This window comes from Delphinus delphis, chromosome 1, assembly GCF_949987515.2.
Source record: "Delphinus delphis chromosome 1, mDelDel1.2, whole genome shotgun sequence".
NCBI lineage: Eukaryota > Metazoa > Chordata > Mammalia > Artiodactyla > Delphinidae > Delphinus > Delphinus delphis.
In genome coordinates, this window is record NC_082683.1 from 123,447,934 (window position 1) to 123,475,221 (window position 27,288).

Consider the following 27,288-nt stretch of genomic DNA (forward strand, 5'->3'; position numbering starts at 1 on the left):
GTACAATTCTAATAGTATTTATACTGTATCCTTTATTTTTAGCTTAACATCTAATAATAAGTATCTTCCTCTGTTATTATAGTTTTTACTTTTCTACTCTTGCCCTTATATCAAATGGTTGTACTGTAATTTCATAACCATTTCCATATGTTACCATCATGGTTAAGTTCAACCGAGGGTGACCAACTCTTCCAGTTTGAGCCCTGCAAATATTACATCCCAGGAAACCTCTCAATCTCTAAGCCACGTAACTGGTCTTGCTTGTTCGCTATTGTATTCCTCGTGTCCAGCACACTACGTAGAGTGTAAGATACCCAGTAATTATTAAATGAATGAAGTTTTCACTGTTATAAATAATGCTATAATGAACACCTTCGTACATATAGCTTTTTCTTAAATTTTTTATTTTAACATAATTTCAGACTTACAGAAAAGTTATAAGAATAGTTCAGAGAAATCCTAAATCTCTTCCTCACATTCTCCAAATATTAAAATCTTACTATGTTTGCTTTCTCCTTTTTCTCTTTGTGTTTCTGTATGTGATTTTTTTTCTGAACTGTTGTAAGAGCAAGTTACAGATAAGCCCTTTTCCCCTGAATACTTTACTGTCTATTTTTTAATAAACAAGAAATATAGGGGAAAAGGAAAAGTTCATCCTTACAGTTGAAAGCCAACTAATAAATGTAGAAGAAATGATGGAATTATATGAGTAATAACAGTTCCAGGCTATCTGTATCAATATGGACTCAGAAATCATTCTGTATTCAGTAGGTTAGAATCCTACTATCACTTTTTATTGTAGTATTCAGATTGTCCCAGATTTAGCCAATGGGAACTACTTCAAGGTGGCTCCTGTGCCCTTTTGACATGTCCCTAGCATTCTTTGAGTGCTTCCTTATTTTTTAGCACACGAGATGTTCAGCTTCATCTTGAAGTTTCTCTGCCTCTGGCCTAGAATCAGCCTCCTTCAAATCCATGAGCTCATACTGATATCTCCAATTCCAATCCAATATCCTGTAGTTCGTTCTTTTCTATCCTAACCTCTTTCCATATTTTAACTCCCTTCTCCGTGACAATGTGTAACCTGGCTCCCATTATCAACAATAACAAGTTACTTAACTGTTCAATCCTATAGTGAAAAGAAAGTGGTTTCAAAATTGCTAACCCATGCCTCTGAAAAGAAAAGACCTACTAATTCAGTTCAATTTAGAGTTCTCGTCTTAAGCCTAAAGGCATAAAGCCCAAATACTGTGTTCAAAAGTTATTTTGGTTAGTACTTTTTATATCCTCTTCAGCGTAGTAACATTATTCATTTGAAATTCAGGTCAGTTTATTTGTTTTGTTTGTATTCAGTGTTAGTGTTTCTCCTCCTATCCTTGTGATTTTTTTAAGAATATGAGATATTAACATGGTTTTAAAAGGTAAGACTATACAAAAAGTTCTCCTCAGAAAAATGTCGTTCCCTTCTATCATAATTCTCTGTATCCTTTCCATCCCATTCCTATCTATGCCCTTCCTGTGTTTCTTTTGAACTATTGAGGAGAGATTTTTTTCTTTTTTAATTTACCCTTGTTTGTTACTTTAAAGGTATCATATTTAGGTGATCATCTGCACTTCAGTTTTTTCACTTAACAAAGTATGCTGACAATCACTCCACATTAGTTCATAGAAATCTTAATTATTCTGTTTCATTGTTGTAGACTATTATGTGGATGTACTACAGTTTATTTAATCACATTCCTGTTGTATGGACATTGAGTTTGTTTCTAGTATTTTGTAATTATAGACTATGCTTTAGGAATAACCTTGTGGATATGTATTTTTGTACTGTTGGAAATGTGTCTTGAGGGTAAATTTCGAGAAGTAGAATTGCTGGGTCAAAAAGTACACACCTGTGTGTTGTTGGATACTGTTGTTTTGTTGGATACTATCGAATTGCCTTCCAAAAAGATAGTACTTATTTTCATTCCCACTAACAATACATGAGAGGGCCAGTTTCCCCATAGCCTCCACAACAGAATGTTACACTTTTTAATTTTTACCAACCTGGTATGTTAGAAATTGTATCTCAATGTACTTTAAATTTCAATTTTCTAATCGTGTGAAGTTGAACATCACTTCATATACTTCAGGGCTATTTTTCATCGCTTATAACAGTGAAATAGGTTTTGTTTCACCTTGATTGATAAATATTGCATAGACTAGAAATTCCAGCTGAGGGAAGTGGTAAGAGCAGACACTGTTGTCTTCTTTCCAAGCATATTAGTTTTCTGTTGGTGTGTAACAAATTACCACAAACTTAGTGGCCTAAACCAATATTCATTTACTATCCCACAGTTCTGTAGGCTGGAAGTTTAGGCATGGGTTAGAGCTGGGTCCTCTACTCAGGGACTTACCAGGCTGAAATCAAGATGTTGGCTGGGGCTGTGACCTCATATGACACCCAAGATCTTCCAAGTTCATTAGTTGGCAGAATTCTGTTCCTTGTGGTTATAGGACTGAAGTCCCCATTTTTTTCTGCTGGCTGTCAGCTAGATCACTCTCAGCTCCTACAGGCTAACCCCAAGTCCTAGCCTCATGACCTTCTCACGACATGGCAGCTTCTTCAAAGGCAACATGAGACTCTCTCTCCAGTCGGCTGCTATGGAGGGTCTTATGCAATATAAGGTAGTCAGTCCTCTCGCCTTTGTCATATGATAGAACCCAATTAAAGGAGTGGCTACCACATCTCCCGTCGTATTCACAGATCTGCCTATACTCAAGAGAAGGGGATTACACATCTGGATTTTGATGTCTTCCTTTAAAGAGTTTTTGAGTTTGCTTTGGCAGACAGATAGGTTACTACAGATCAGCTTGATCCTTTCAAGGCTTATTTTTTAAGCTTTATTAGATTGGCCCTAGAGTAGCCTTCACTAGTTTAAGGTGTGACTCTTCTGGGGTCTCTAATAAATGCCCAGATATTCAATAGTCTCTACTGTCTGTGTAGCTGGAACTGGACTATCTCCCTGTCCTGCATGAATTCCAAGGATCATTCAGTTTACAGCCTCCCTGCCTGGACTCATGGGGTTTCCCTGTGCGTGTGCAATTTAGTATTCAACCAAAGATTCTAGGAAACCCCTATGCACATTTCTAGAGTTCTTTCTCTATTAGTTTCTTCCTTTCCAGTACTCTCTCCTGCAAATTCCAGCCATTTCAGCATCCAGCGGCGGTCTTTGTCTCCTCAAATGATTGAAATTGCTGCGTTCTACTTAGTTTCCTCTTCTGGTGCAGCAGTTTAGAAAGTGCTTCCAAGTAAAGTCCAGGTGATTATAGGGCTCACATCATTTGTTTCCTTTTCTTCAGGGATCACAGCCCTGTGCTGCCTATTTTCTCATATCTAAAACATTTTCTCATATATTTCTCTATTCTTATTATAGTGTAAGGGTAAGTTTGCTATCATTTACTCTTATGGTCAAAGGCAGAAGTCTCTAAAAATGTTAAATTAATGATCAGCACTTATAGGTATAGATGATCTTGTTTGCAAAGCAGAAGTAGAGACACAGACGTAGAGAACAAATGTATGGATACCAAGGGGGAAGGAAGGGGGCAATATGAATTGGGAGAGTGGGATTGACATATATACACTACTGATACTATGTATAAAATAGGTAACTAACGAGAACCTATGTGTGTATAGCACAGAGAACTCTCCTCCATGCTCTATGGTGACCTAAATGAGAAGGAAATCCGAAAAGGATGGGATATGTGTATACGTATAGCTGATTCACTTTGTTGTACAGTGGAAACTAACACAACATTGTAAAGCAACTATACTCCAATAAAATTTTTTAAAATAAATTTAAAAAAATAAAATAATTTATATACACACAAAAAGTAAGTTGCAAAATGAAAAATGTTTAGATCAGACGCAAATAAGTTTCAACACTTGAAAAATCTAAATTAAGAGAAAAAAATAATCAGCCTTTATAATTGTAACAGACAAAGTCTAAGGTGGCCCTCCCCCACCATGGTGTCTACCTCCTAGTGTTCAAGCCTTTGTGTAATCCTTTCCCCTTGAGTGTGGGCTGAGCCTTTAGTTTGCTTCTCATCAATAAAATGTGGCAAAGGTGATAGGATGTCACTCCATGATTATATTACATTTTGTAAGACTCCGTCTTGTTCCCAGACTTACTCTAGAGACCCTCCTCACCAGTTTGATGAAGTAAGAAATAAACAACCATGTTAGGAAGCTCACAAATCAGGGTACTGAGGATGACCTCTAGGCGCTGAGGGTGGCCTTCAGCCAACAGCCAAAAAGAAGCTGGGCACTTAGTCTAGAGCAGCAAGCAGATTCTGCCGAATGATTTCTGCCAGCAACCCAAGTGAGCCTGGCAACATATTCTTCCCCAGTCATGCTTCCAGACTGGAACTGTCTGGCTGACCCCTTGATTGTGGCCTTGCAGAGCACCAGCTAGGCTGTGCCTGCACACCTGACCCACAGAAACTGTGAGATAGTAAATGTGTGGGGTTTTTTTTTTCTTTTTATTTATTTTTTAAATAGATCTTTATTGGAGTGTAATTGCTTCACAATACTGTGTTAGTTTCTGTTGTACAACAAAGTTGAATCAATTGTTTTACGCTGCTAAATTTGTAGTACTTTGTTAAATAGCGATAGAAAATGAGTACAATAATATTACATTTGTATAAATATCGTTCAGGGACAGCTCATATGATTAGGGTGAAAAATGTAATCTTATGACACTTAAACCTTGCTCCTTGAAAGAGAAGGTTAAAGAGTCAGTGTCAAATGGATTTTCTTTTCTTCCTCTTGTCAGCAGTTGCTGAAAATCATGCCTCATTTTAATTTTTTTCCTATTTGGACCATAAGTTTCTTATTATAGCCTCTTTTCCTCTGACATTTCTATGTTGCTTTTTTTTTTTTTCAGTTGACAGAAGTAGCATATTCTTTCACTCATATTATTTATGAAAGACATCCAGTATCTTGATCATACAGCTTATCTAATGCAATCTACTTTCTTCCTGAAGACTTTCTCCTTGGAATCCCTATAATTGCTTATTTTAACTTCTTTTCACTGTGTTCCTGAGTTAGATCCAATATTTCTGAGAGCCCATGTCTCCCTCTACCTTTTTCTTTTTTTTTTTTTCCCTCTACCTTTGATTCCTTTTTGTTTTGCCTGGTGCACACTCTCAAGTAATTTTTTTCTTTATTTGGAAAGATTATGTGGGAGGGAAAATTTCCAAGTACATGCATATCTGAAAAGTATTTTGCCCTCACAGTATTTGTAGTTTGTACAGTAATAGAATTTTAGGTACAAAATTACTTTTCCTTTGAACTTAGAAGGTATTGCTCTGTTGTATTTTAGCATCCAGTGTTGCCAATGAAAAGTCTGATTTCAGTCTAACTCCGATTTGTTGATCATTTGTTTTTCCCTCTATCAACTTTAAGGATCTTGTTATCCTTTGAGTTCTGAAATTTCACTAGAAGGTATCAAGGCATGGGCCTTTTAAATTTCTCCTCCTTGGCCTTCAGTGGGCGTTTTCAATTTGAATTAATGTCTTTCTTTAACTCTGGTAATTTGTCTTTCTTCCTTATTTCTGGAACATATTTTAAACAGACTTTAAACTCTCTAAATTGGCCCTATATATCTCTAACTTTTCTCTTGTGTTTTTCATTTTTTAACTTTTTATACTTCATTCTTGGAAATATATCCTGAATTTTATCTAACTGTTCCTGTGTTCTCATTTTTTATTGTTGTCATTTGTATGTTTTTCCAAAATCATATTTTTAATTTCTAAGAATGTTTCTTTGTTCTGATTCCACCTTTTTATAGCAATCTATTTTTAATTTGTAGATACAGTACAAATTAGAATTTTATTTAAGTTGCTTCTTCTGGCCTCAATTCTGCTTATTTATTTTGTTCCATTTCTTTTGTGCTGTGGATTTTTTCATTGTCTGTTAATTTTTGATTATTTAGTCATACCGATGAATGCAAGGCCTTAGTACTTAATATCAGTAGCTTGTAAGATTTTTTCTGCCCTTGTGTAGCTTCTGTTACTCAGCATCCTTTCCCCTGATTGGAAGGGAGCTATGAGCTGTGAATGTGGGGAGAGAACTGCCAGACTTTGCTCAGGGCCTGTGGGTGGAAAGCAGACAGGCAGACCAGGCTCTACCCTACACCTTCCTCAAATGAGAGGGATGCCAGCACTTACACTAAAGTTCGTAACCTTCCATACTCAGATTTTTATTTTCTTTGAAGAGTAGTAGGTGACATTAGTTAATGCTTAGGTGATAAGTCTGGTGGGGGGAGGAAAAGTCCCACTGACAGAGCTGGTGTGTGAAGTCTGGTCACCCTGTTCTCTGCCCTTGTTTCCTACTCCTGCCTCAGTACTGACAACGCGGAGCTTGAAATCCCCTCAGGGCTCCACTGGGGTAAATAATTCCCACCTCTATCGTAGTCTTCTACTGTGCCCTTCTGGACTATGGTTGGTTTCTCTACCACCCAATTTTAACCTCTTTCTCATTTCTGCAAATATATCAAATTCTCAAGTTCTCTGAAATCTCACTCCCAGAGCTGTCACTCCCTTTTTTATTACTTTACCATCTTTTGGGATAGCATTTTAGAAATGAAGGAATAAACATACCCTTAGTCTGCCCTCCTCTAAGAGAAATGTTGTGTGATTGCCATGGTCCTTTTTATTTTCCCAGAGTATCTGTCATAGTGCTTGGGACATAATAGGTCCTTGGTAAAACTTTTCCCTTTTTTAATTTTTTTAAATCTTTTTTTATTATAGCATAGTTGATTTACAACGTTGTGCCAATCTGCTGTACAGCAAAGTGACTCAGTTATACACATAGAGACATGCTTTTTTTTTTTTTTTTTTTTTTTGCGGTACGCGGGCCTCTCACTGTTGTGGCCTCTCCCGTTGTGGAGCACAGGCCCCGGACGCGCAGGCCCAGTGACCATGGCTCACGGGCCCAGCCGCTCCATGGCATGTGGGAATCTTCCCGGACCGGGGCACGAACCCGTGTCCCCTGCATCGGCAGGTGGACTCTCAACCACTGCGCCACCAGGGAAGCCCGAGACATGCTTTTTTTATATTCTTTTTCATTATGGTTTATCACAGGATATTCAGTATAGTTCCCTGTGCTCTACATTAGGACCTTGTTGTTTATCCATCCTAAATGTAATAGTTTGCATCTACCAACCCCAAACTCCCAGTCTATCCCTCTCCCTCCCCCCTCCCCCTCAGCAACCACAAGTCTGTTCTCTGTGTCTATGAGTCAGTTTCTGTTCTGTAGATAGGTTCATTTGTGCCAAATTTTAGATTCCACATGTAAGTGATATCATATGGTATTTGTCTTTCTCTTTCTGACTTACTTCACTTAGTATGGTAATTTCTGGTTACATCTATGTTGCTGCACATGGCGTTATTTCATTCTTTTTTATGGCTGAGTAGTATTCTATTGTGTATATGTACCACATCTTCTTTATCCAGTAATCTGTCAATGGACATTTAGGTTGTTTCCATGTTTTAGCTATTGTGAACAGTGCTGCTATCTATGAACACAGGGGTGCATGTATCTTTTTTTTTTTTTTTTTGGCTGCGTTGGATCCTTGTTGCTGCACGCGGGCTCTCTAGTTGCAGTGAGCAGGGGCCACTCCTCATTGCGGTGCGCAGGCTTCTCATTGCGGTGGCCTCTCTTGTTGTGGATCATGGGCTCTAGGTGTGCGGGCCTCAAGTTGTGGAACGCGGGCTCAGTAGTTGTGGCTCATGGGCTCTAGAGCGCAGGCTCAGCAGCCATGGTGCACAGGCTTAGTTGCTTCGCGGCATGCAGGATCCTCCCCGACCTGGGCTCGAACCCATGTCCCCGCATTGGCAGGCAGACTCCCAACCACTGCGCCACCAGGGAAGCCTATGTATCTTTTTGAATTATAGTTTTCTCTAGGTATATTCCCAGGAGTGGATTGCTGGATCATATGGTATTTTAGTTTTCTGAGGAACCTCCATACTGTTTTCCATAGTGGCTGTACCTGGTAAACTTTTCTACGATAGAAAATGAATGATCAAGACTGTACTGCTCCAGAAAGATATGTATTCTTCTGTGTCTTAAGAACTTGCAAAAATTCCACAGCCTTTAATAATCTCAACTAGGGCTTCCCTGGTGACGCAGTGGTTGAGAGTCCGCCTGCCAGTGCAGGGGACGCGGGTTCGTGCCCTGGTCCGAGAGGATCCCACATGCCGTGGAGCGGCTGGGCCCGTGAGCCATGGCCACTGAGCCTGCGCGTCCGGAGCCTGTGCTCCGCAACGGGAGAGGCCACGACAGTGAGATGCCCGCGTACCGCAAAAAAAAAAAAAAAAAAACCTCAACTAAACAAGCTCTGCCTCCAGTTCTTTTTCCAAAGTAGTGTTTCACAATGAACTGTATGCAATCCCATAACCATTATCAGTCTCTCCCCATTCACTTCTCCCCTTACTTACTCTGTCTCTATGAATCTACCTGTCTCAGACATTTCATATAAATGGAATCATGTAATATATGACCCTCTGTGTCTGGCTTCTTACATTTAGCATATTTCCAAGGTTTATCCATGTTGCAGAGTATATTGGAACTTCATTCCTTTTAATAGTTGAGTGATATTTCATTCCATGGATATACCGTACTTTGTTTATTATTCCGGAGTTGATGGACATTTGAGTTGCTTCCAGTTTGGGGCCATTTTGAATACTGTTGCTATGAGTATGCATGTATCAATACAAGTTTGTTTGTTTTTTTGTATCTTTATTGGAGTATAATTGCTTTACAGTGTTGTGTTAGTTTCTGCTGTACAACAAAGTGAATCAGCTGTATGTATACATATATCCCCATATCCCCTCCCTCTGGAGCCTCCCTCCCACCCTCCCTATCCCACCCTCTAGGTCATCACAAAGCTCAATACAAGTTTTTATGTGGTTATTTGTTTTCAGTTCTCTTGGGTATATATTTAAGAATGGAATTGCTACCTCATGCAGCATTCTGGAATATTATGAACAAGTTTTTGCCCCCCAAAATTAGGCAACTTAGGTGAAATGGACAAATTCTGAGACTCAAATTACCAAAACTGACTCAGAAAGAAATAGAAAACCTTTAAAAGACCTAAAACAAGTAAAGTAAGTGAATCAAAAAGAAATGCCTGGACTCAGAGGGCTTTAGCAGTGAACTCTTAGCAGATATTTCACAAAGAAATAAGAATTAACCTTAGCAGTCTCTTCCAGAAGATAGAGGAGGAGGAACAACTCATTGTATGAAGTCAATATTACCTTGATTCTAAAGCCAGACAAAGTTATCACAAGAAAAAGATTATGAACCCATATCCCTCATGAAAATGTACACAAAAATCCTCAACAAAATCTTAGCAAATCAAATCCAGCAACATATAAAAAAGATTATACATTATGACCAAGGGATTATCCCAGGAATGTAAAGTTGATTTAATAACTGAACATAAATTAATGTAGTACACCATAGTAATAGAAGAAAGGACCAAAACCTCATGATCATCTCACTAGATATAGAAAAAGCATTTGACAAAATCCAACACCCATTCATGATAAAAACCTGGAATAGAAGGGGACTTCCTAACCTGATAAAGAGCATCTACTAAAAAGCCTCCAGGTAACAGCATACTAAATGGAGAAAGACTGAATGCTTTCCCCCCACTAAGATTGGGAATAAAGCAAGAATGTTTGCTCTAGCAGACTTCTAATTAGCATTGTAGTAGAGGTTATAGTCAACTTAATAATGGAAAAAAATTTTAAACATCCAGTTTGGAAGGGGAGAAGTTAAAACTGTCTTTGTTTTCATTATCCTATATGTATAAAATTCTCAAGGAATTCACACACCCAAAAGCCTACTAGAACTAGTAATGAATTCAGTGTTGTTGCAAGATACAAAATAAATATACTCTCTCAAACTCTCTAGAAAAATGAATGGAGAGATATTCCATTTGTAAATCATATATCTGATAAAGGAATTATATCTAGAACATATAAAGAATTCTTAAAATTCAATAGTAAGAATACAGGCAACTTAGTATTGTAAAGGGGCAAAAGATTTTAATATACATTATACCAAAGAAGATATAGGAATGACTAATAAGCACATGAAAAGATGTTCAACATTATTGCTCAGCAGAGTGCTGTCACTGTATAGCTACAGAGATGACTACTGCAGAATCTTGTTTTAATCATAAAGAAAAATCATTACATTGTTCAGACAGACAGAAGCTTATACTATAAAATGTTGTACATTCATAGTAATTTTAAATTACCTTTATGCTCTAAGAAGCTGTCCTACATAGGAGCTTTGTAGGTTTTTCATGTGTAACATATTATAAATTTATCTTTTGAATATAATAAATGTTTTCATATAAAAAAAATAAAATCATAATGAGATACTACTTCATACTCAATAGAATAGCTATAATCAAGAAGACCAAAAATAATAAGTCTTGGCAAGGATGTGGAGAAACTGAAACCTTCATGCTTCGCTGGTGGGAATGTAAAATGATACAGCCACTTTGGAAGACACTTCGGCATTGTCTTTAAACTTTACACATAAAATTACCATCCCACCCGACATTTCCCCCAAGAGAAATGAAAACATTTCCACAAAAACTTTTACACAAATTATCATAACAGCATTATTCATAATAATCAAAAACTGGAGAGACTTCCCTGGTGGTGCAGTGGTTAAGAATCCACCTGCCAATGCACGGGACACCGGTTCGAGCCCTGGTCCAGGAAGATCCCACATGCCGTGGAGCAACTAAGCCCGTGCGCCACAACTACTGAGCCTGTGCTCTAGAGCCCATGAGCCACAGCTACTGAGCCCGTGCACCACAACGGTACCAACGGTACCACATGTACTGAGCTACCGCAACTACTGAAGCCCACGCACCTAGAGCCTGTGCTCCACAATAAGAGAAGCCACTGCAATGAGAAGCCCGTGCACCGCAATGAAGAGTAGCCCCCGCTCGCCGCAACTAGAGAAAGCCTGAACAATGAAGACCCAATACAGGCAAAAATTAATTATTTAATTAACTAATTAAAAAAAAAAAAACCACAAAACTGGAAACAAGCCATTGCCCATCAATTGATGAATGAATTAAACACCATGTGGTCTATCCATGTAGTGTAACACTTTTCAGCCGGAAGGAAGTATTGGTTCATGCTACAACATGGATAAACCTTGAAAGCAGTATGCTAACTGAAGAAAGCTAGATGCAAAAGACTGCAAATTGTATGATTCCATTTATGTGACATGTCTGGGAAAGGTAAATCTACAGATACAAAAAGCAGGTGACTGGAGGCTGTAGGTGGGAACAGGTGTGACTGCAAATAGGCACAAGGGATCTTTTTTAGTCATACACTAGATTGGGGTGGTGGGTGTACCACTCTGTCAATATATTAAAAATCATTGAATTTTACACTTAAATTGGGTGAATTTTATGGCATACAGATTGTTCCTCACTAAATCTATTTTTTAAAAAGGGTGAGGTGGGTGCTCACTTTGGCAGCACATACACTAAAATTGGAACGATACAGAGAAAAGGATTGGCAGATACAAGCCAATGTAGGATAGATAAACAACAACAATTTACTGTCTAGCCCAGGGAACTATGTTCAATATCTTGTAATAAACTATAATGGAAAAGAATCTGGAAAAGAATATATATATATACACACACACATACAACTAAGTCACTTTGCTGTACACCTGAAACTAACACAGTACTGTAAATCAACTATACTTCAATAATTAAAAAAAAATTTTTTTCAATTAAAAAGGATGAGGTGGGAAACAGGAGGTTGTGCCACACACTATATTCTTGCACGTAACTTCCTACTAACCTTGTGAGGTGGTGATGGCGTCTAATTCTGTTGCTGAGGACGCGAAAGCTCAGGAGGCATCACTTCCCTGATCAAAGTTGCCCAAGTAATTAAGTTGCCAAGAATATAGATAAAAGATATATATTGATTAAGAGGTGATTCACTGGGAGAATTCATTTGAAAATCCCATTATTATACTCTAGTGCTCATATGACTTTCATATTGAAGACACCTAGAATGTGGTTGGAGGATAACAACCAGAAAGAGCTACTTTGAATGGTTTCTGGAGTCATCATCTCTTAGCCCAGGTTAAATTCACTGATGAAATTAATGGGATTTTCTTTGTATATATGCGGGAATTTAAGAAAGTGATACCGAATGGTCTGAAAATGGCAGTGGAGAGTGAAGAAAAGGCTACTTGAAGCCTTTGACCTCAAGTTCATTTCAGAAGTTTGAAAAGAAAGTAGTGCCCGTAAGTGAAATCAGGTTAGATAAGCTGAAAAATTGGTCAAGAAAAGATTGAAATTATATTGAAATTTACTAGCAGTAGAAGAGAAATGAGAGAAGATATATACCTTTCTATAGAACAGGGGGCAGGTCTTAGGAAAAGAGTGTCAAAGTGAAAAAGTATGTATGAATCTGCCAAACATATAGGACCCAACACAGCATCAATAGCTCAGTGATATAAATTGGTCTGATAGATTTAGAACTGAATAATGAAACTATGATTAATAATATCCACAAAGATGTAATTGTACTTTGGAACAGCAGCAGTCAAGAGGGAATCATCTTATTTATATTTTTGAGAGGGACAGAAAAAGGAGTAAATCCTCCCTTTTCACTTAACAGTAAGAAAGATATGTTTACCTGATTAATTCAGAGACCACATAACCCTTTTGTGTAGCATGATAGGAGGTGGGAAAAGTAGAGTCAGTACTGAAATAGATGGTGTCTAATTTTCTCCCAGCTCTGCAATATGTGAAAGAAACATTTCCTTAACAGTTAAAATGAGAGATGAATTCTAGGTATTCTTAGTATAGACCAGAAGAAGGCTTCAAAATAGATTTTAAAAGAACAAAACTGCCTGAATTTTTAATACAACTATTATGAGAGAAGAGAATCTTCTACGCCTTAGCGTTAGATTTTATCACAAAGAAGGTTCTTTTACATAGATCTTTTTTCCAATATGCTTATAGGTTTGAAATACTTATTTTGATTGGTCTAGTTCTTCTTTCATCTCTGAAGTCTTTTATACCTCATAGAAGTATTATACTGAAAATTTATAGATGTTTTTGGTCTTTTTCAGTTCTCTATCTTGAGAAAATACCACTTAGGTTCTGCTCTACACATATATGTGGTTGATTATATCCTAGAACATAGTGACTTTCGCTAAATGAAGTTCCAGCTAGTTTAGGCAACCGGTTTTTTTGTATGTAGCATTTACTGATTACTGAAGTAAGAGGGCCTGTTCTGTACTTTGATGATGTTAGATAGCATCAAAATTACAGCTCATTGGGAATAGTTGGCATCTTCTTTATCTATCCTATGCCTTATCAGTTATTTCTGCTTTAGGCAAAGGGACTTGATATTCTTTTTTTTTTTTTTTTTGCGGTACGCGGGCCTCTCACCGTTGTGACCTCTCCCGTTGCGGAGCACAGGTTCCGCGGCCATGGCTCACGGGCCCAGCCATTTCGCGGCATGTGGGATCTTCCTGGACCGGGGCACGAACCCCTGTCCCCTGAATTGGCAGGCAGACTCTCAACCATTGCGCCACCAGGGAAGCCCGACTTGATATTCTTTAAGTAGCACTAGGCCTAACTTCTAGAGATATTTTAGACCTGTGCCATACAATATGGTAAGCACTAGCCTCATGGCTTTTATACATGTAAGATGCGGCTAGTTCAAATTGAGATTTCCTTTTCAAAGCTTAGTATGAGAAAAACTCATTAAATTTTTAAAATATTGATTTTATGTTGAAATATATTTGGAATATACTGGGTTAAATAGAGCATAATATTAAAACTAATTTCACCTCTTTCTTTTTACTATTTTCAATGGGACTACTAGAAAATTTAATTACATATGTACTGTATTTCTGTTGGACAATATTCATCTATAATAGTAAACCATTTCAGTGAATGTGTTTTAGCTGTCAGTGATATTTTTAATGTCAGTTAGTTATTTGTATTCAAATGTTTGTTCTCCTTACAACAAAAAGAAATTTTGGCATTTTGATTTTTTTTTAGGCCTCTCAAAGAACAATTTTCTAGATCTTCATTTTTCATACTAAATTTTATGAGAATCATAATATCATTGTATGTTTTTGTTTCCTCAAATAAGAAAATGTTGGGAATTCTCTGGTGGTCCAGTGGTTAGGACTTGGTGCTTTCACTGCTGGGGCCCCGGATTCAATCCCTGATTGGGGAACTAAGATCCCGCAAGGTGTGTGGCACGGCCAAAAAAAAAAGAAGAAGAAAATGTTTACCACAATAGACTTTTTGAGAGCTGATTTTCATTACCCAATAGCCACTTAAATTTTTTAATGCAAAGAAGGCATCTGACCCTTAGAATGGGAGAAGGTATTTGCAAACGAATCAACGGACAAAGGATTAATCTCCAAAATATATAAACAGTTCATGCAGCTCAATATTAAAAAAACAAATAACCCAATCCAAAAATGGGCAGAAGACCTAAACAGACATTTCTCCAAAGGAGATATACAGATGGTCAAGAAGCACATGAAAAGCTGCTCAACATCACTAATTATTAGAGAAATGCAAATCAAAATTACAATGAGGTACCACCTCACACCAGTTAGAATGGGCATCATCAGAAAATCTACAAACAACAAATGCTGGAGAGGGTGTGGAGAAAAGGAACCCTCTTGCACTGTTGGTGGGAATGTAAATTGATACAGCCGCTAGGGAGAACAGTATGGAGGTTCCTTAAAAAACTAAAAATAGAATTACCATATGATCCAGCAGTCCCACTACTGGGCATATACCCAGAGAAAACCATAATTCAAAAAGACACATGCACCCCAATGTTCATTGCAGCACTATTTACAATAGCCAGGTCATGGAAGCAACCTAAATGCCCATTGACAGATGAATGGGTAAAGAAGATGTGGTACATATATACAATGGAATATTACTCAGCCATAAAAAGGAATGAAATTGGGTCATTTGTTGAGACGTAGATGGATCTACAGACTGTCATACAGAGTGAAGTAAGTCAGAAAGAGAAAAACAAATATCGTATATTAATGCATATATGTGGAACCTAGAAAAATGGTAGAGATGAACCGGTTTGCAGGGCAGAAATTGAGACACAGATGTAGAGAACAAACGTAGGAACACCAAGGGGGGAAAGCAGCGGCGGGGGTGGGGTGGGGTGTGATGAATTGGGCGATTGGGATTGACATGTACACACTGATGTGTATAAAATTGATGACTAATAAGAACCTGCTGTATAAAAAAAATTAGAGAAAACCTATTTATTAGGTTTATAGACATGTGTGCAATTAAAAAAAAAAACACTACTGTTACCTTGGAAAAAAAAAGACTATACATTTTCCTGTAAGCACAGGTTTAGTCACATCCAAGTTTGGTATGTAATAGTTTTATTATCATTCAGTTCAAATTATTTTCTAACTCCAATTGTGATTTGTTTTTTGGGGGGTTACTTAGAAGTAGTGTATTTCATAACTTCTAGTTACTTTTTTGTTACTGATTTGTAGCTTAACTGCAAGTCAAGAAACACAGTTTGTATAACTTTAATACTTTGAAATTTGTTAAAATTTGCCTTATAGCACAGTATGGTCAGTTTTAAAAATGTTCCAAGCGTGCTTGAAAATCATTTGTAATTTAAAGTTTTGGAGTATAGTGACTATATATCTGCGTGTTGAATCAAATTTGCTGCTCACGTTATTTAAGTTTTTTATATCCTTACTAATTTTTGGGGGGGGGGTGGTCTACTGGTTCTGAAAGAGTTATCCTCTATCAGTGAATGACAGCAGTATGTTAAATCTCCTATTATGATAGTGAATTTGTCTATTTTTTCCTTGTAGCTCTGTTGCTCTATATAATTTGAAGTTAAGTACATACAAATTTAAAACTTCCTGGTAAATTGGTCTTGTTGATATGAAGTGCCCTTGTTTATTTCTAGTAATGCTTTTGCTTTCAAGTCTACTGTATCTGTTATTATATAATTTCCTTTTAGTTTATATTTGCACAGTATATCTTTTCCAGTTCTTTTACTTTCAACCTTTTGTACCATTATGTTTTGTTTTTTAATAAACTTTTAAAAATTAAAAAAAAAAGGCATCTGGACATATGCCTTTAGTTATTTTCGTACTGTTTCTGTACATGTTATTGACACTTATTTGAGAAAAATGTGTAACTTTTAGTTTTTCTTGATTTCATTGCTTTGTTTTGATTTTTCTGTAGAGACTACTAAGGAGATTTCTGAATGAAAATCCTTTCAGAAGCTTGGATTTTTTTGCTTGTACATTTCTTCCCCAGAGCAGTTGTGTTCTGTAGTTAGAGCTTCTGTGTTTTTTTAATTTTTAATAGGAAATTGGAAATGGAAAGCTGTGTTCCCTGTTTGTTTTATGGTTACTTTATTGCTCTTGCCTCTTAAAGTAGGTTCATGGCTTTGGTTCTTAAAATGTTTGTTTTTGTGGTTAATTTCCCTAGAAACACTAAACTCGGTTAATAAAAAAGGACATGTTTAGAGGTTACTGGATGGTAAATTAATTATTCAGTTGATTCTAGATTATGGTTGAATAAAGCAGCCATTCTTCCAAAAACATTTACAGAAGGTCACTTTCTAATATGATTCCCTTTTCAGGCACTACAGACACCACCTCCAACAACACCGCAGCCGTGATTTCCACAGCGCCTCCAGCTTCCTCAGCAGTCACTTCCCCTTCTCTGAGTCCCTCCCCCTCTGCCTCAGCCTCCACCTCTGAGGCATCCAGTGCCAGTGAGACCAGCACAACACACACCACCTCCACTCCTTTGTCCTCTCCTCTTGGGACCAGCCAGGTGATGGTGACAGCATCAGGGTTGCAGACAGCAGCAGCTGCTGCCCTCCAAGGAGCTGCACAGTTGCCAGCAAATGCCAGTCTTGCTGCCATGGCTGCGGCTGCAGGACTAAACCCAGGCCTGATGGCACCCTCACAGTTTGCAGCTGGGTAAGGTGCTTTCTCATCTTGTTTACATCTGAGAAACAGCTAGGAGGTCATCCCTGGAGTAACCTATAGCGAATACTTTTTCATCACTATCTTAAGTGCAAAAAAAGACAAAAAACAAAAACAAAAAATCCTTTAAAGCCATAATCTCTTTGAAATGGGTTGCTCTATAGTAGTAGCACAAGGATTTTGATTATGGTTGGAATTAAGTTTCTTAACACTCTGGAAGGACAGTAGTCATACCTTTATTTCTAGATGAAGATACAGAACACCAGGCCACTGATTATACCTGAGTGATGGGACCAGGAAGAAAGCCCAGGATTCCTGACTCTTTATTCTTATGCTTTCTCCATTAATCTCTGAACTGTCTGCTTTCTAATTCTCAAACATAAATAAGAGATACAGTCATAGGATTCCTAATTTTATATTACCATGAAACAAATAAGAATTACTTCGTAAATATATTCCTTTCTCTGGCATTTTTTCCCTTTTGTTTTGGAAAAAAGGAGAATGAAGTAATTCAAAGAGTCAAAATGACTGCAAGTTTTACATTCTGTGTGGACCATAACCTCGTTTTGCTTTGTACAAGTGAGCGTCAAAGAAAGCAGTAACTTGGAAGTACTAACCACACCATGTAAGAGTGTAAAGAGAGTAACATATTTCCATATACTTCCCCAGTTGTATTTTCCTTTTTCTTATCCATTTGAGTATGTTGTCAAACTGACACAGGCATCTACATTGTAATAAAGTGACTGTTCTTTTGTACTTTCAGAGGTGCCTTACTCAGTCTCAATCCAGGGACCCTGGGTGGTGCTCTCAGCCCAGCTCTGATGAGCAACAGTACACTGGCAACTATTCAAGGTCAGTAGAATTTTTTTCCTTACTTAGCCTTTTTTTTTTTTTTTTTTTTTTTTTAATGGTGGAAGTCTGCTTTGCTAGAGGTGAAAGTGATGGGAAGAGATAGTTGAATTGATAATGCTCGCTAACCTGAGGACCAAGAATGTGTCCTTGTAAACAGCTTTGTAAGAGAAATATAGGTGTCGGTCTGTAAGAACAGGAAATATACTTAGTTTGGTGTATTAAGAAACCAGGACTGAGACTTCCCTGGCAGGCCAGCGGTTACGACTCCGAGCTTCCACTATAGGGGGTGCGGGTGTCCTATCCCTGGTCAGGGAACTAAGATCCCACATGCTGCATGGTGTGGCCAAAAAGAAAGAAAGAAAGAAACAAGGACTTTAATGCTGATATTTATCTTCTTATGTAAATAGACTTGGAGGCAGAATTTCCTCCTACATTTATCTAAATAGTCATCCAAGACCCATCCCCAGGCAAACTTGACCAAGAAAAATTCTCCAGTCCCCACCCCCGCCCCTAAGAGAGCCTTATACAAGAAGGCCCTATAACGAATTAACATTGGAGCACATCGTGCAGACTTAAGGAGTACTTTTAATTCTTGTTAGGTTCTTCCCTTTGTATATCCCCATCATTATAGAGCATATATTCTCTTGGATTTTAATGTCTCTTTTCCAAGCCCAGATGGGTCCCTTTTGGCCTTAGCATGCTATCCAGTCCAAAATGAGTCTAAATCCACTCATTCTATGTATTGAAGGGTTTGATTTGTTTAACGTCTGAGCTTTGTGTTTGAAGATGCTTGCTGTTACGTGATTCAAGGAAACACTTTGAGATATCACTATATTGATCTGAGAAATTTTTCTTAAAATAATTTGGGCTTAAATGAGAGTTCTTGGGGCCAAAAATAAGCTGTTAGCAAACTTCAATTAAGATTAGTGTTTCAATGAAAAATAAATAAATAAAAGAAGAAATTAATTAAGAAATGAAAAAAATAAATAAATTAAGAAACGAAAAAAAAAAAGATTAGTGTTTTGGCCTTCCCTGGTAGCGCAGTGGCTGAGAGTCCGCCTGCTGATGCAGGGGTCACGGGTTCATGCCCCGGTCCGGGAAGATCCCACATGCCGCGGAGCGGCTGGGCCCGTGAGCCATGGCCGCTGAGTCTGTGCGTCCGGAGCCTGTGCTTCGCAACAGGAGAGGCCACACAGTGAGAGGCCTGCGTACCGCAAAAAAAAAAAAAAAAAATTAGTGTTTCATGGATGATATCTCTACAGTATACTGTAGACAATATTAGTTCCGGACAAATCTAAAACATGACCTAGATTACCTTACATTATATTGACTTTCTCATTGACTAAATCATATGTGAAATTGATGGTTAGATCTGTAAAGCTTTTATTATAAAAGGATTTCTTTTTGGAGTAAGATTTGTGATAAATCACGTTTTCTCTTGCATTTCGGTGTACCTCTGGTGTACCTCTGTAGTGATACTAAAAAGGCAAGATGCCTTCCATAGGGCATAACTGAGTACAGAACAGGTACTCTCTGGGAAGATCTAGAACTGGACTGTGACCCTAAGCCTGGAATCTCAGAAAACGTCAAGCTGCACCAAGACTCACTGTTCTGTACTCTTTGTATCATCATGTTCAAAGTCAAGGACATTCCCTCAGCTCCTCTCTCTTTCTTTATATATTATGTAAGAAATCAATCATTTTTAATGCCACTAGGAAATACATGTGCCTCAAATATACATGTGAGGATGTGGTTATGTGAGTGAGGGGATTGTGGGGGGTTGTCAGATACAGGAAAAGATATTAGAGTGCCCAATTATTTTAATGAAAATTTTGATGATGAAGGAGAAGCAACAGCATCACAGAAAAATTCTTACATATTAAAGCAAGTCCTAAGCTTAGAACCCACCTGCATCGGTATAGCTCTGCTTTCCTCCTACAGAGACTCATCATTCTCCTTTGTGCAGGTCATAGAAATGAAATGTTTTGAAGTAAGAAATGAATCACACCTTATACTTTATTTGTTAATATATAACTTATTTTAGAACTAAAGTCTTTTCGAAAGACAGTTTTTATCTTGTATATCACACTATGAAGTACTCAAATTTATCAGTAATGCCAGTTGGTTTGATAAAAGCTAACTATATTTTAACGCCTTAATCTCTGTAGCTAGTTTGTTTTTTGAATGGAGGTAATCTAAAGGCAGTGATCTTCATTAAAAACAAAATTATTGGATTTAACAAATATTTCTAGGTAGATGGAATAAAGTTGAGATTTCAAGATAGGAACGTGACTCTTTGATTCTCCTCTCACCTATCCTGATCATGCGCATTAAATTAGAGTTTTCAGGGGGCTTCCCTGGTGGCGCAGTGGTTGGGGGTCCGCCTGCCGATGCGGGGGGCGCGGGTTCATGCCCCTGTCCGGGAGGATCCCGCGTGCTGCGGAGCGGCTGGGCCCGTGGGCCACGGCCGCTGGGCCTGCGCATCCAGAGCCTGTGCTCCACGGCGGGAGGGGCCGCAGCGGTGAGGGGCCCGCGTACCGCAGGAAAAAAAAAAAAAAATTAGAGTTTTCAGCCCTTTAGGCTCTTTCAAAATTATAAATAAACTTTAGTTGGTGACAATATAGTGCTGTAATTAAGGGTAAAAAGCTCAGTTAAGGGATGCGCTTTCTCCATCTGGGTTGTGGGAAAACTCAGTACATTTGATGTGTTGTTTGGCTTCTCTGGGATGATGCTAACATTCTCCTTCCTGCCTGTTTTGCGGGGGGTTTGTCTGTAGCTCTTGCTTCTGGTGGCTCTCTTCCAATAACGTCACTGGATGCAACTGGGAACCTGGTATTTGCCAATGCGGGAGGAGCCCCCAACATCGTGACTGCCCCTCTGTTCCTGAACCCTCAGAACCTCTCTCTGCTCACCAGCAACCCAGTTAGCTTGGTCTCTGCCGCTGCAGCCTCTGCAGGGAATACTGGACCTGTAGCCAGCCTCCATGCCACCTCCACCTCAGCTGAGCCCCTCCAGACCTCTCTCTTCACAGCGGCCTCTGCCAGCGGGGCTGCCTCCACCACCACCGCCTCCAAGGCACAGTGAGCTGGGCTGAGTGACGCCGCCAGCCCCCTTCTTCACTCCGAGTGCAACTGGCTGCCAGCCTGGCTGAGACTGAAACACGTGATGGGCTTCCTCTTGCCGTGTTGCAAGGGCAAGGGAGAGGAGGGAGAGAAGAAAAAACACATGCCGGAAAAAAAAGATGGAAATGGGACAACATTTGCCTAATTTTGTAATAAAACACTGTCTTTTCAGGATTGCTTCATGGATTGGAGAACTTTCTAACCAAAAATTTAAAAAAAAACAAAAAAAAAGGCAGAAACAAAAAATCAAAAACAAACAAACAAAAAAATAAGTGAAAGGACTACTTATCATTTCCAGCAGTCATGATGACGAGTTAAGGTGGGTTACCAATTCCAATATAGGAAGGGGATTTCTTGTTTGTCTAAATTTCTTTTTTTCTTAAAAAAAAAATCATTTTTATGGGTCTGTTGTACAGGCCATTAAGTCATAACAAGGTGTTTATAATCGTATCAATTGTGTTGGGGGTTCCTTTCTTAACTGGTACAATTTAGGCAGGCCTGTATTACTGTATCTCTATTGTTATTGTTGTTGTTGTTGTTATTGTTTTTTATATATATATATAGTTTGGACATGTTTATCTCTTGCTCCTGGATCCTATTTCAGTGAGCTCCCACACTGTGGGGCGGGAGGGTTTTAGGGTAAGGGGGACTTAACGTTCTTAATTGCGGGGAATGTTCTTGCTGGTTTCCTTATCCTTGATGACTCTTACAGAGGTGCTAGAAAATTATTTTCTTTTGCCACTTATGCAAGAGGCTTGGTGCAGAAGCTGAAGGCAGTGTGTGCAAACACTCCCACTCCACACACGCCCCCTCCCCCCCATCAGGTGGTGCCTTTGGAGCACTTTTGCGTAGGAAGGAATTCCTGCTGAACTGTAGCTCTCACTCACCCCAAATCATTGAATGACCTGAGGCCCAGATCCTGTGGTGCAACAGTGCTGCTTTCTGCTACTTTCAACAGGAATGGCTGTACATGTTGCAGGGCAGGATTTGGTTCCGAAGAGCAAAGACTACTGCAGACACCTAACTTGGTGGTTCTCCTGACTTCTTATCTCCTGAAATGCTCTACTGTTGGTGTGTTTGTTTGTTTTTTCCATTTTGTGGAAGTTTTTCATCCAAACTTCCTTTAACTTACTTGGCAAAGAACAAAATAACTTACTGAAATTGGGAAACTTTTCCCTTCTTTTGTTTTCTGAAGGAACTCTACTAGACTGTTTTCCATTGGTTATAGATCACCGAAAGAGGTGTGATGAGAAGAGTCTGAGGTTAGCTACAGACTTTCACCAGATGGCTTATCAATTCCTCTAACCCTGACGCTCTCCTTGGTTCTCTGACTAGACAAGGCACTCATTAGCCGGGCATGGGATCTGTAGAACCTCTGAAAGACTTTGAGCAGGAACTTTGCACACACCTCAAGTGTCTCCTTGGTTTGTTAGTGATGCTCCTGCTAGGTAGGTCTAAATGGCAATACACGTCTCTGTTCATTGTAGAAGGCGATTAGCTTCCGTAATTGTTTTCAGGGTATTTCTAGACGATGTAAATGAGCCCATGAAAAGGAAGTGTTTATGGAAGTAGATGAAGAGGAATGAGGGTAACTTGGAAATTAGATTTCCCTTTTTGTCAGTGTTCTGTTATTATAGTATCTGTATCCAAAAAGTTCCCAAAAGACTGGATCACTGCAGTGCAGCTCATCTGAGCTCCCTTCTTACTGGAGTGAAAGGTTCCCATCTGGTGTTTGTGGGTGCTTGCATACATCTCCAGTGGTCCTATGACTGCACTTTTTCCCCGTTTCGAGCTGGGGGCTGAGAGAGAGCTTACAGGTAATTTTTCTTCTGCATGCTCTGCTTATATCCACAAGGGAGCTTGGATTCTGTGTATTTGTCTCTTCACAATGTTGGGAAAGGCAGTGATTCAGACACAATGTGCATTTTTGTTCGTGATCATCCAAGTGGGAGACAGGCATATTAATATTAAAAGACCAGAAATGTTTTAGTTCCCTTGTTAATTTTTCTTCTATTCCTTCTGTCTTCCCATTTTATTTCACAAAGTATTTAATTAACTACCCTTCACCTTCCTAAAATCCCTCCAAAATCAATGAACTGCAAGCAGGGAAACTAACAAATGTCCATCCACCGTTTTTGTGTGTGGTATGTTTTTTTTAATGTTGTTTTTTTGACTAAGCTTGAACCAAAGTCAATTTTTAGCAAGCTGCTGTACTAATGGACTAGTTTATATCGTGCAGTTCAGACACATTGAGGAGATAGATGCTACTGACAATTTCTTTTTTCATTTGTCTTTATTAATTTTATATAAAAGTTGCTGCTTGTTTTAACCTTTTGTGTTGGTAAGTTGTAATATCCTCTGGGCAGACATTAACTTGATTTTTTAAGTAGTTTATTTAGTTTGGTGTGTAAATAGAATGGCAGTGTCAGTTACTAATTTTTCTCCTCTTCATCCCACTATTTCTCTGATGTAGTTGAATTTAATCTTTTATCCTGATTTGACATCTCTAATTTTAGTCTGTGCAAATGATTTTAGGGCTGTCAGTAATACTGTAGCTGCCCGTAATGATGAGTCCCTCCCTTGGGAGTGGTAAGTTAGGAGGAAGGATTCAGGGAGGGAAGTGCTGATACCCACCATACTGGATTAGAGGTTGTGGCATTAATTTCCCAAAATCGCTACCAAAGGAAGTGTTGAAACCCAAGGGACTCAAGCCCAATGGATTAAGAGGAAGAGCAAGGAAAGGCTGTGTTTGTTTGTTCTCCTGTGTGGTTCACAAATGCTCCCTCTCCCAAATAAGATTCACCAAGAGACTTCGATATTAAAAAAGAAGATACTAAGCTTTAAATGTCAGTACAATGGTCTTCTCTTCCCTGCCCTGTCTATATTCTCGAGTTAATTCGGGATAGGGGGATTCTGCCTCTGTGTATGTGGGGTTGTGGATCACTTTATGAAGATAAAATTTAAACCAGCATAAAAACCTGTGTTTAAAAGAAGAAATAAATCCTTAGACAAAGGTAACTTTTAGAATTTTTCTGTTTTTTTCTCTTATTTAAAAACAAGTTGTGAAATGAAAGGTACATTTACACATGTACACATGAAACACTAAAACGGCTTGTTGATGGGTGTTTAACTTAAAATTGACTCCCCATCATCATCATCCCTAGATAGTCTACTGATCATATTGTGTCATGACTCAGCCTTTAGTCCTTTTTTACTTTATATCATCTTTTTTATCATCTCAAGAAATGCTTTTTGAATTGAATGAATCTCCTAAGCTAAGGTACTCAGACTTAACTTTTAGTCACCTTATATGGGAGAGTCTGGAAATTAAGAAGAACCATTTGACCAAAAAGAGATGTTAGAGATGTTTGGTAGCATTTCTGCATTTCTAAGAGGGAGGGCCAGATAGGTCATCACAGTTAATTGTGTCATTCTTCTTTTTTTCCCCTTAATGTTTATGCAAGTTTTATTTTATCCCTGAATTTGGTTAACACATATTAAGCCAAAGACTAACTCTAAATGCATTTATAGCGATACTATATTTGCCCATGGTAATGGGCCCTCCCTAGGGAGTGGTGAATGTAATTGTTTGAATCCTGCTTATCACAGCGGGGCAATTTGGTTGTGAACTTTATTTGTACCCTGTATAAATCTAAAGGACAGCAGAAAGACCTGGAAAAGGGCTTCTCAGAGGAACAGTAGTATTGTTCCTGATTTAAGAAATATGTTGAGTGCTATGTTAGTTTAAATGTTTCTGAAGTTACATAGGCAGCTTTTTAGAATTAAAAAAATTGTTCCTGTCCATTCATTACCTGATATAAAACACACTTGCTTTTATTTATTTGGTAAGAAAGATCAATACCATCCTAATTTACTCAGCTTATTATTGAGGAATGGAACCAAAGGAATCCAACTTTCATTTTGTGTAGGACCATACTGATTTGTACTTCATGGTAGCATTATTAGAAATTAACGTTTTTTTACAAGGGCAAATAATATTAATTAAAAGATTTTTAGTGAGATTATCTTGCCAGTTTGTTCTACACAGTTCATTCATTGTTGGGGAGAAAAGCACAATTGTACCTCTTTTTTACATTATTTTGTTCTATTATCCCTCATTTATTTGGGAAGGTGGGAGGAAACCTTGTCTATTTCAGAAGCACAGATACTTGCTTGACACAATATTTAAGTTCAGCCCAATCTTTATCATTAAATTTTCTATTTAAAAATTGCTGGGAGAGCTGGATACATTTGAAAATGTAGGAAATTAATGTAGATTTTTAAAGTTGTAAATCCTGTTAGTCAACATTGCAGTTAGTGTATAATAAACACTTGGCTTACAAAAGAAGCTCTTTGTTGTTCATAGTCTAAAGTTGTTCCCAAACCATGTCATCCTCACAAAACTTTCTTTACCAAGAAAAAAGTGAAATCGTTACGGTAGGAAGAAAAGAGAGAGAGTGGACACAGGGAGCAGTCAGCAAGCCCTGAGCGTCAGGGCTGCCCGTGAGCGCACGGCGCGGGGCGGCGCCTGGTTCACACTTCCTGCCGGCAGTCTGCTGTGGCCTTGGACCCACAGGGGCCCCCCAAAAGTCAGTCTGCGATCTGAGAACCCTCCGTTAAGGGGCCTCAACAATTAATTATGAGAGTTGGTCCAATACTTTCTCCTTAATCGGCATGTAAAATTGATAAATTTAAAGTTTATTCATTCAGACCGTGTTTATTGGAGCTGAAAATGTTAAAAAGACCATCAATACTAATGGAGAAAAAGACTCAAAACTTGACATTTAAAATTACTCAAACGGGCAAGAATTGATGGATTCATTTGATCATAACCATTATGAGTTCATTTTTGTATGTGTGTGTGAAAAGCATTTAGTTTAATCACAGCCCTGGCCATCTACTTGCATAGATGGTGCACACAGTACAAATGTGAACTTGGACAGAAATAGGATAAGTAAACTGCTTTCATCATTAAAGGCTGATACTAATCCTGTTCTGCCTCATTCTTTTCTTCATCTAAAGAGATTCAATGGGACACGCCTGAAATTTTCAGTAAGGTATTTGAAAGGATTCCATCCAAAGGGCAGGGAATATGTGTTTTCTCAGAGTTGTCAGGTTTACACCCAGATTTCCATATGATTTGTGAAGTTGCTTTCTTCTGACCATCCTTACTCATGAAGCAGTTCCATGTGTGGGCTCTTCTACTCTCAGCCTTTGCTCCAAGCAGCAAACCTCAGCAGCTCTTACGTTGATTCTGTAATCTGGATCTCCTTTCCTCTCTTCCTTCTCTTCCTTTTCTCTTTCAATGGTGATACCTTAATCTGGGAGGTAATGCTCGTGGGTAACAGCTAGCTTCTGGCCCCTCCATAAAATACCTCAGCATAGTTTAGCATTGTTACAGAACTGGTTTTAAACTAAAAACCAAATAAATAAGTAAAAAGAAAAAACTTTATAAATAGTGGAAATAATTCTAGCTGTAGCATTTAGTCGAACTGATGTTTATTATGATTGATAAACATGATTGATGCTGTATGTATTGGGGATCCTGTTTATAGGTTACAGTTTATAGGGTTAGGGAGGGTGGGTGGGGAGAGAAGAAGGTGATTATGTTAGAAGGAAAATGTTGCATTGCTCGTGTGTGTGTTCGCTTTTCCTTATCTGTGTCTTGCCAAAGGAAACTTGATCATCCCTGTGTTTGGGTTTGGGATCCGTCAGCCTCTCTGCGGTCTGGCCTGCAGTGCAGTGTGTGGTGGCGTGCAGGTTACACGTGGGTTGTCCAGTTCAGGGTCCTCGAAGGCATTTACATCCCTTCCTGTGGCTGCCCAGGCCCCCCATACCCCGCCAGCCTCTCCTGATGATTCATTACCTCTGTACGTAGCAAGAGCTTAGGAGAAGGATGAATGTGTGAATGTCGGGGTGTGTGGTTGAGCAATAGAGGCAGAAGTAGAGAAGCACCATTTAATTTGGAGAGGAAAGGAGAAATGAATGATGGATGCATCTTAATCTAAGAAAATTAAGCAGGTTTTTTGTTTTTTTGTCGCCCTCTGTCACGTTACTGAATGTTGTGCTAGTAGCATAGCAGTTTAAAACCTCACTTCCTTCTCTCATGCGAAGGCTAATTTTGTCTCGACCAAAAATGCGAACAGAAGGAAACCAGATCAAGAAGTTGAAAGCCCACCTGCTCGCCTCTTACCTGTGATATGGTGTGACCTTTAGGGATGGGTTAGTTAGTGAGATTGA

The 27,288-nt window shown here is 38.6% G+C and overlaps 1 protein-coding gene across 2 annotated transcripts in view; it reads left to right on the plus strand.

The window, feature by feature from the left end:
- Window positions 1–26,597, plus strand: part of POU2F1 (POU class 2 homeobox 1) — a 178,915-nt gene extending 152,318 nt beyond the window's left edge. For both annotated transcript variants that reach the window (XM_060033481.2, XM_060033475.2), the window contains exons 14-16: window positions 16,723–17,068; window positions 17,838–17,926; window positions 20,703–26,597. In XM_060033481.2, the coding sequence (XP_059889464.1) occupies window positions 16,723–17,068; window positions 17,838–17,926; window positions 20,703–21,010 (743 nt within the window). In that variant the 3' untranslated portion in view covers window positions 21,011–26,597. The remainder of the gene's footprint in view (window positions 1–16,722; window positions 17,069–17,837; window positions 17,927–20,702) is intronic.
- The last annotated feature ends 691 nt before the right edge of the window (window positions 26,598–27,288 follow it).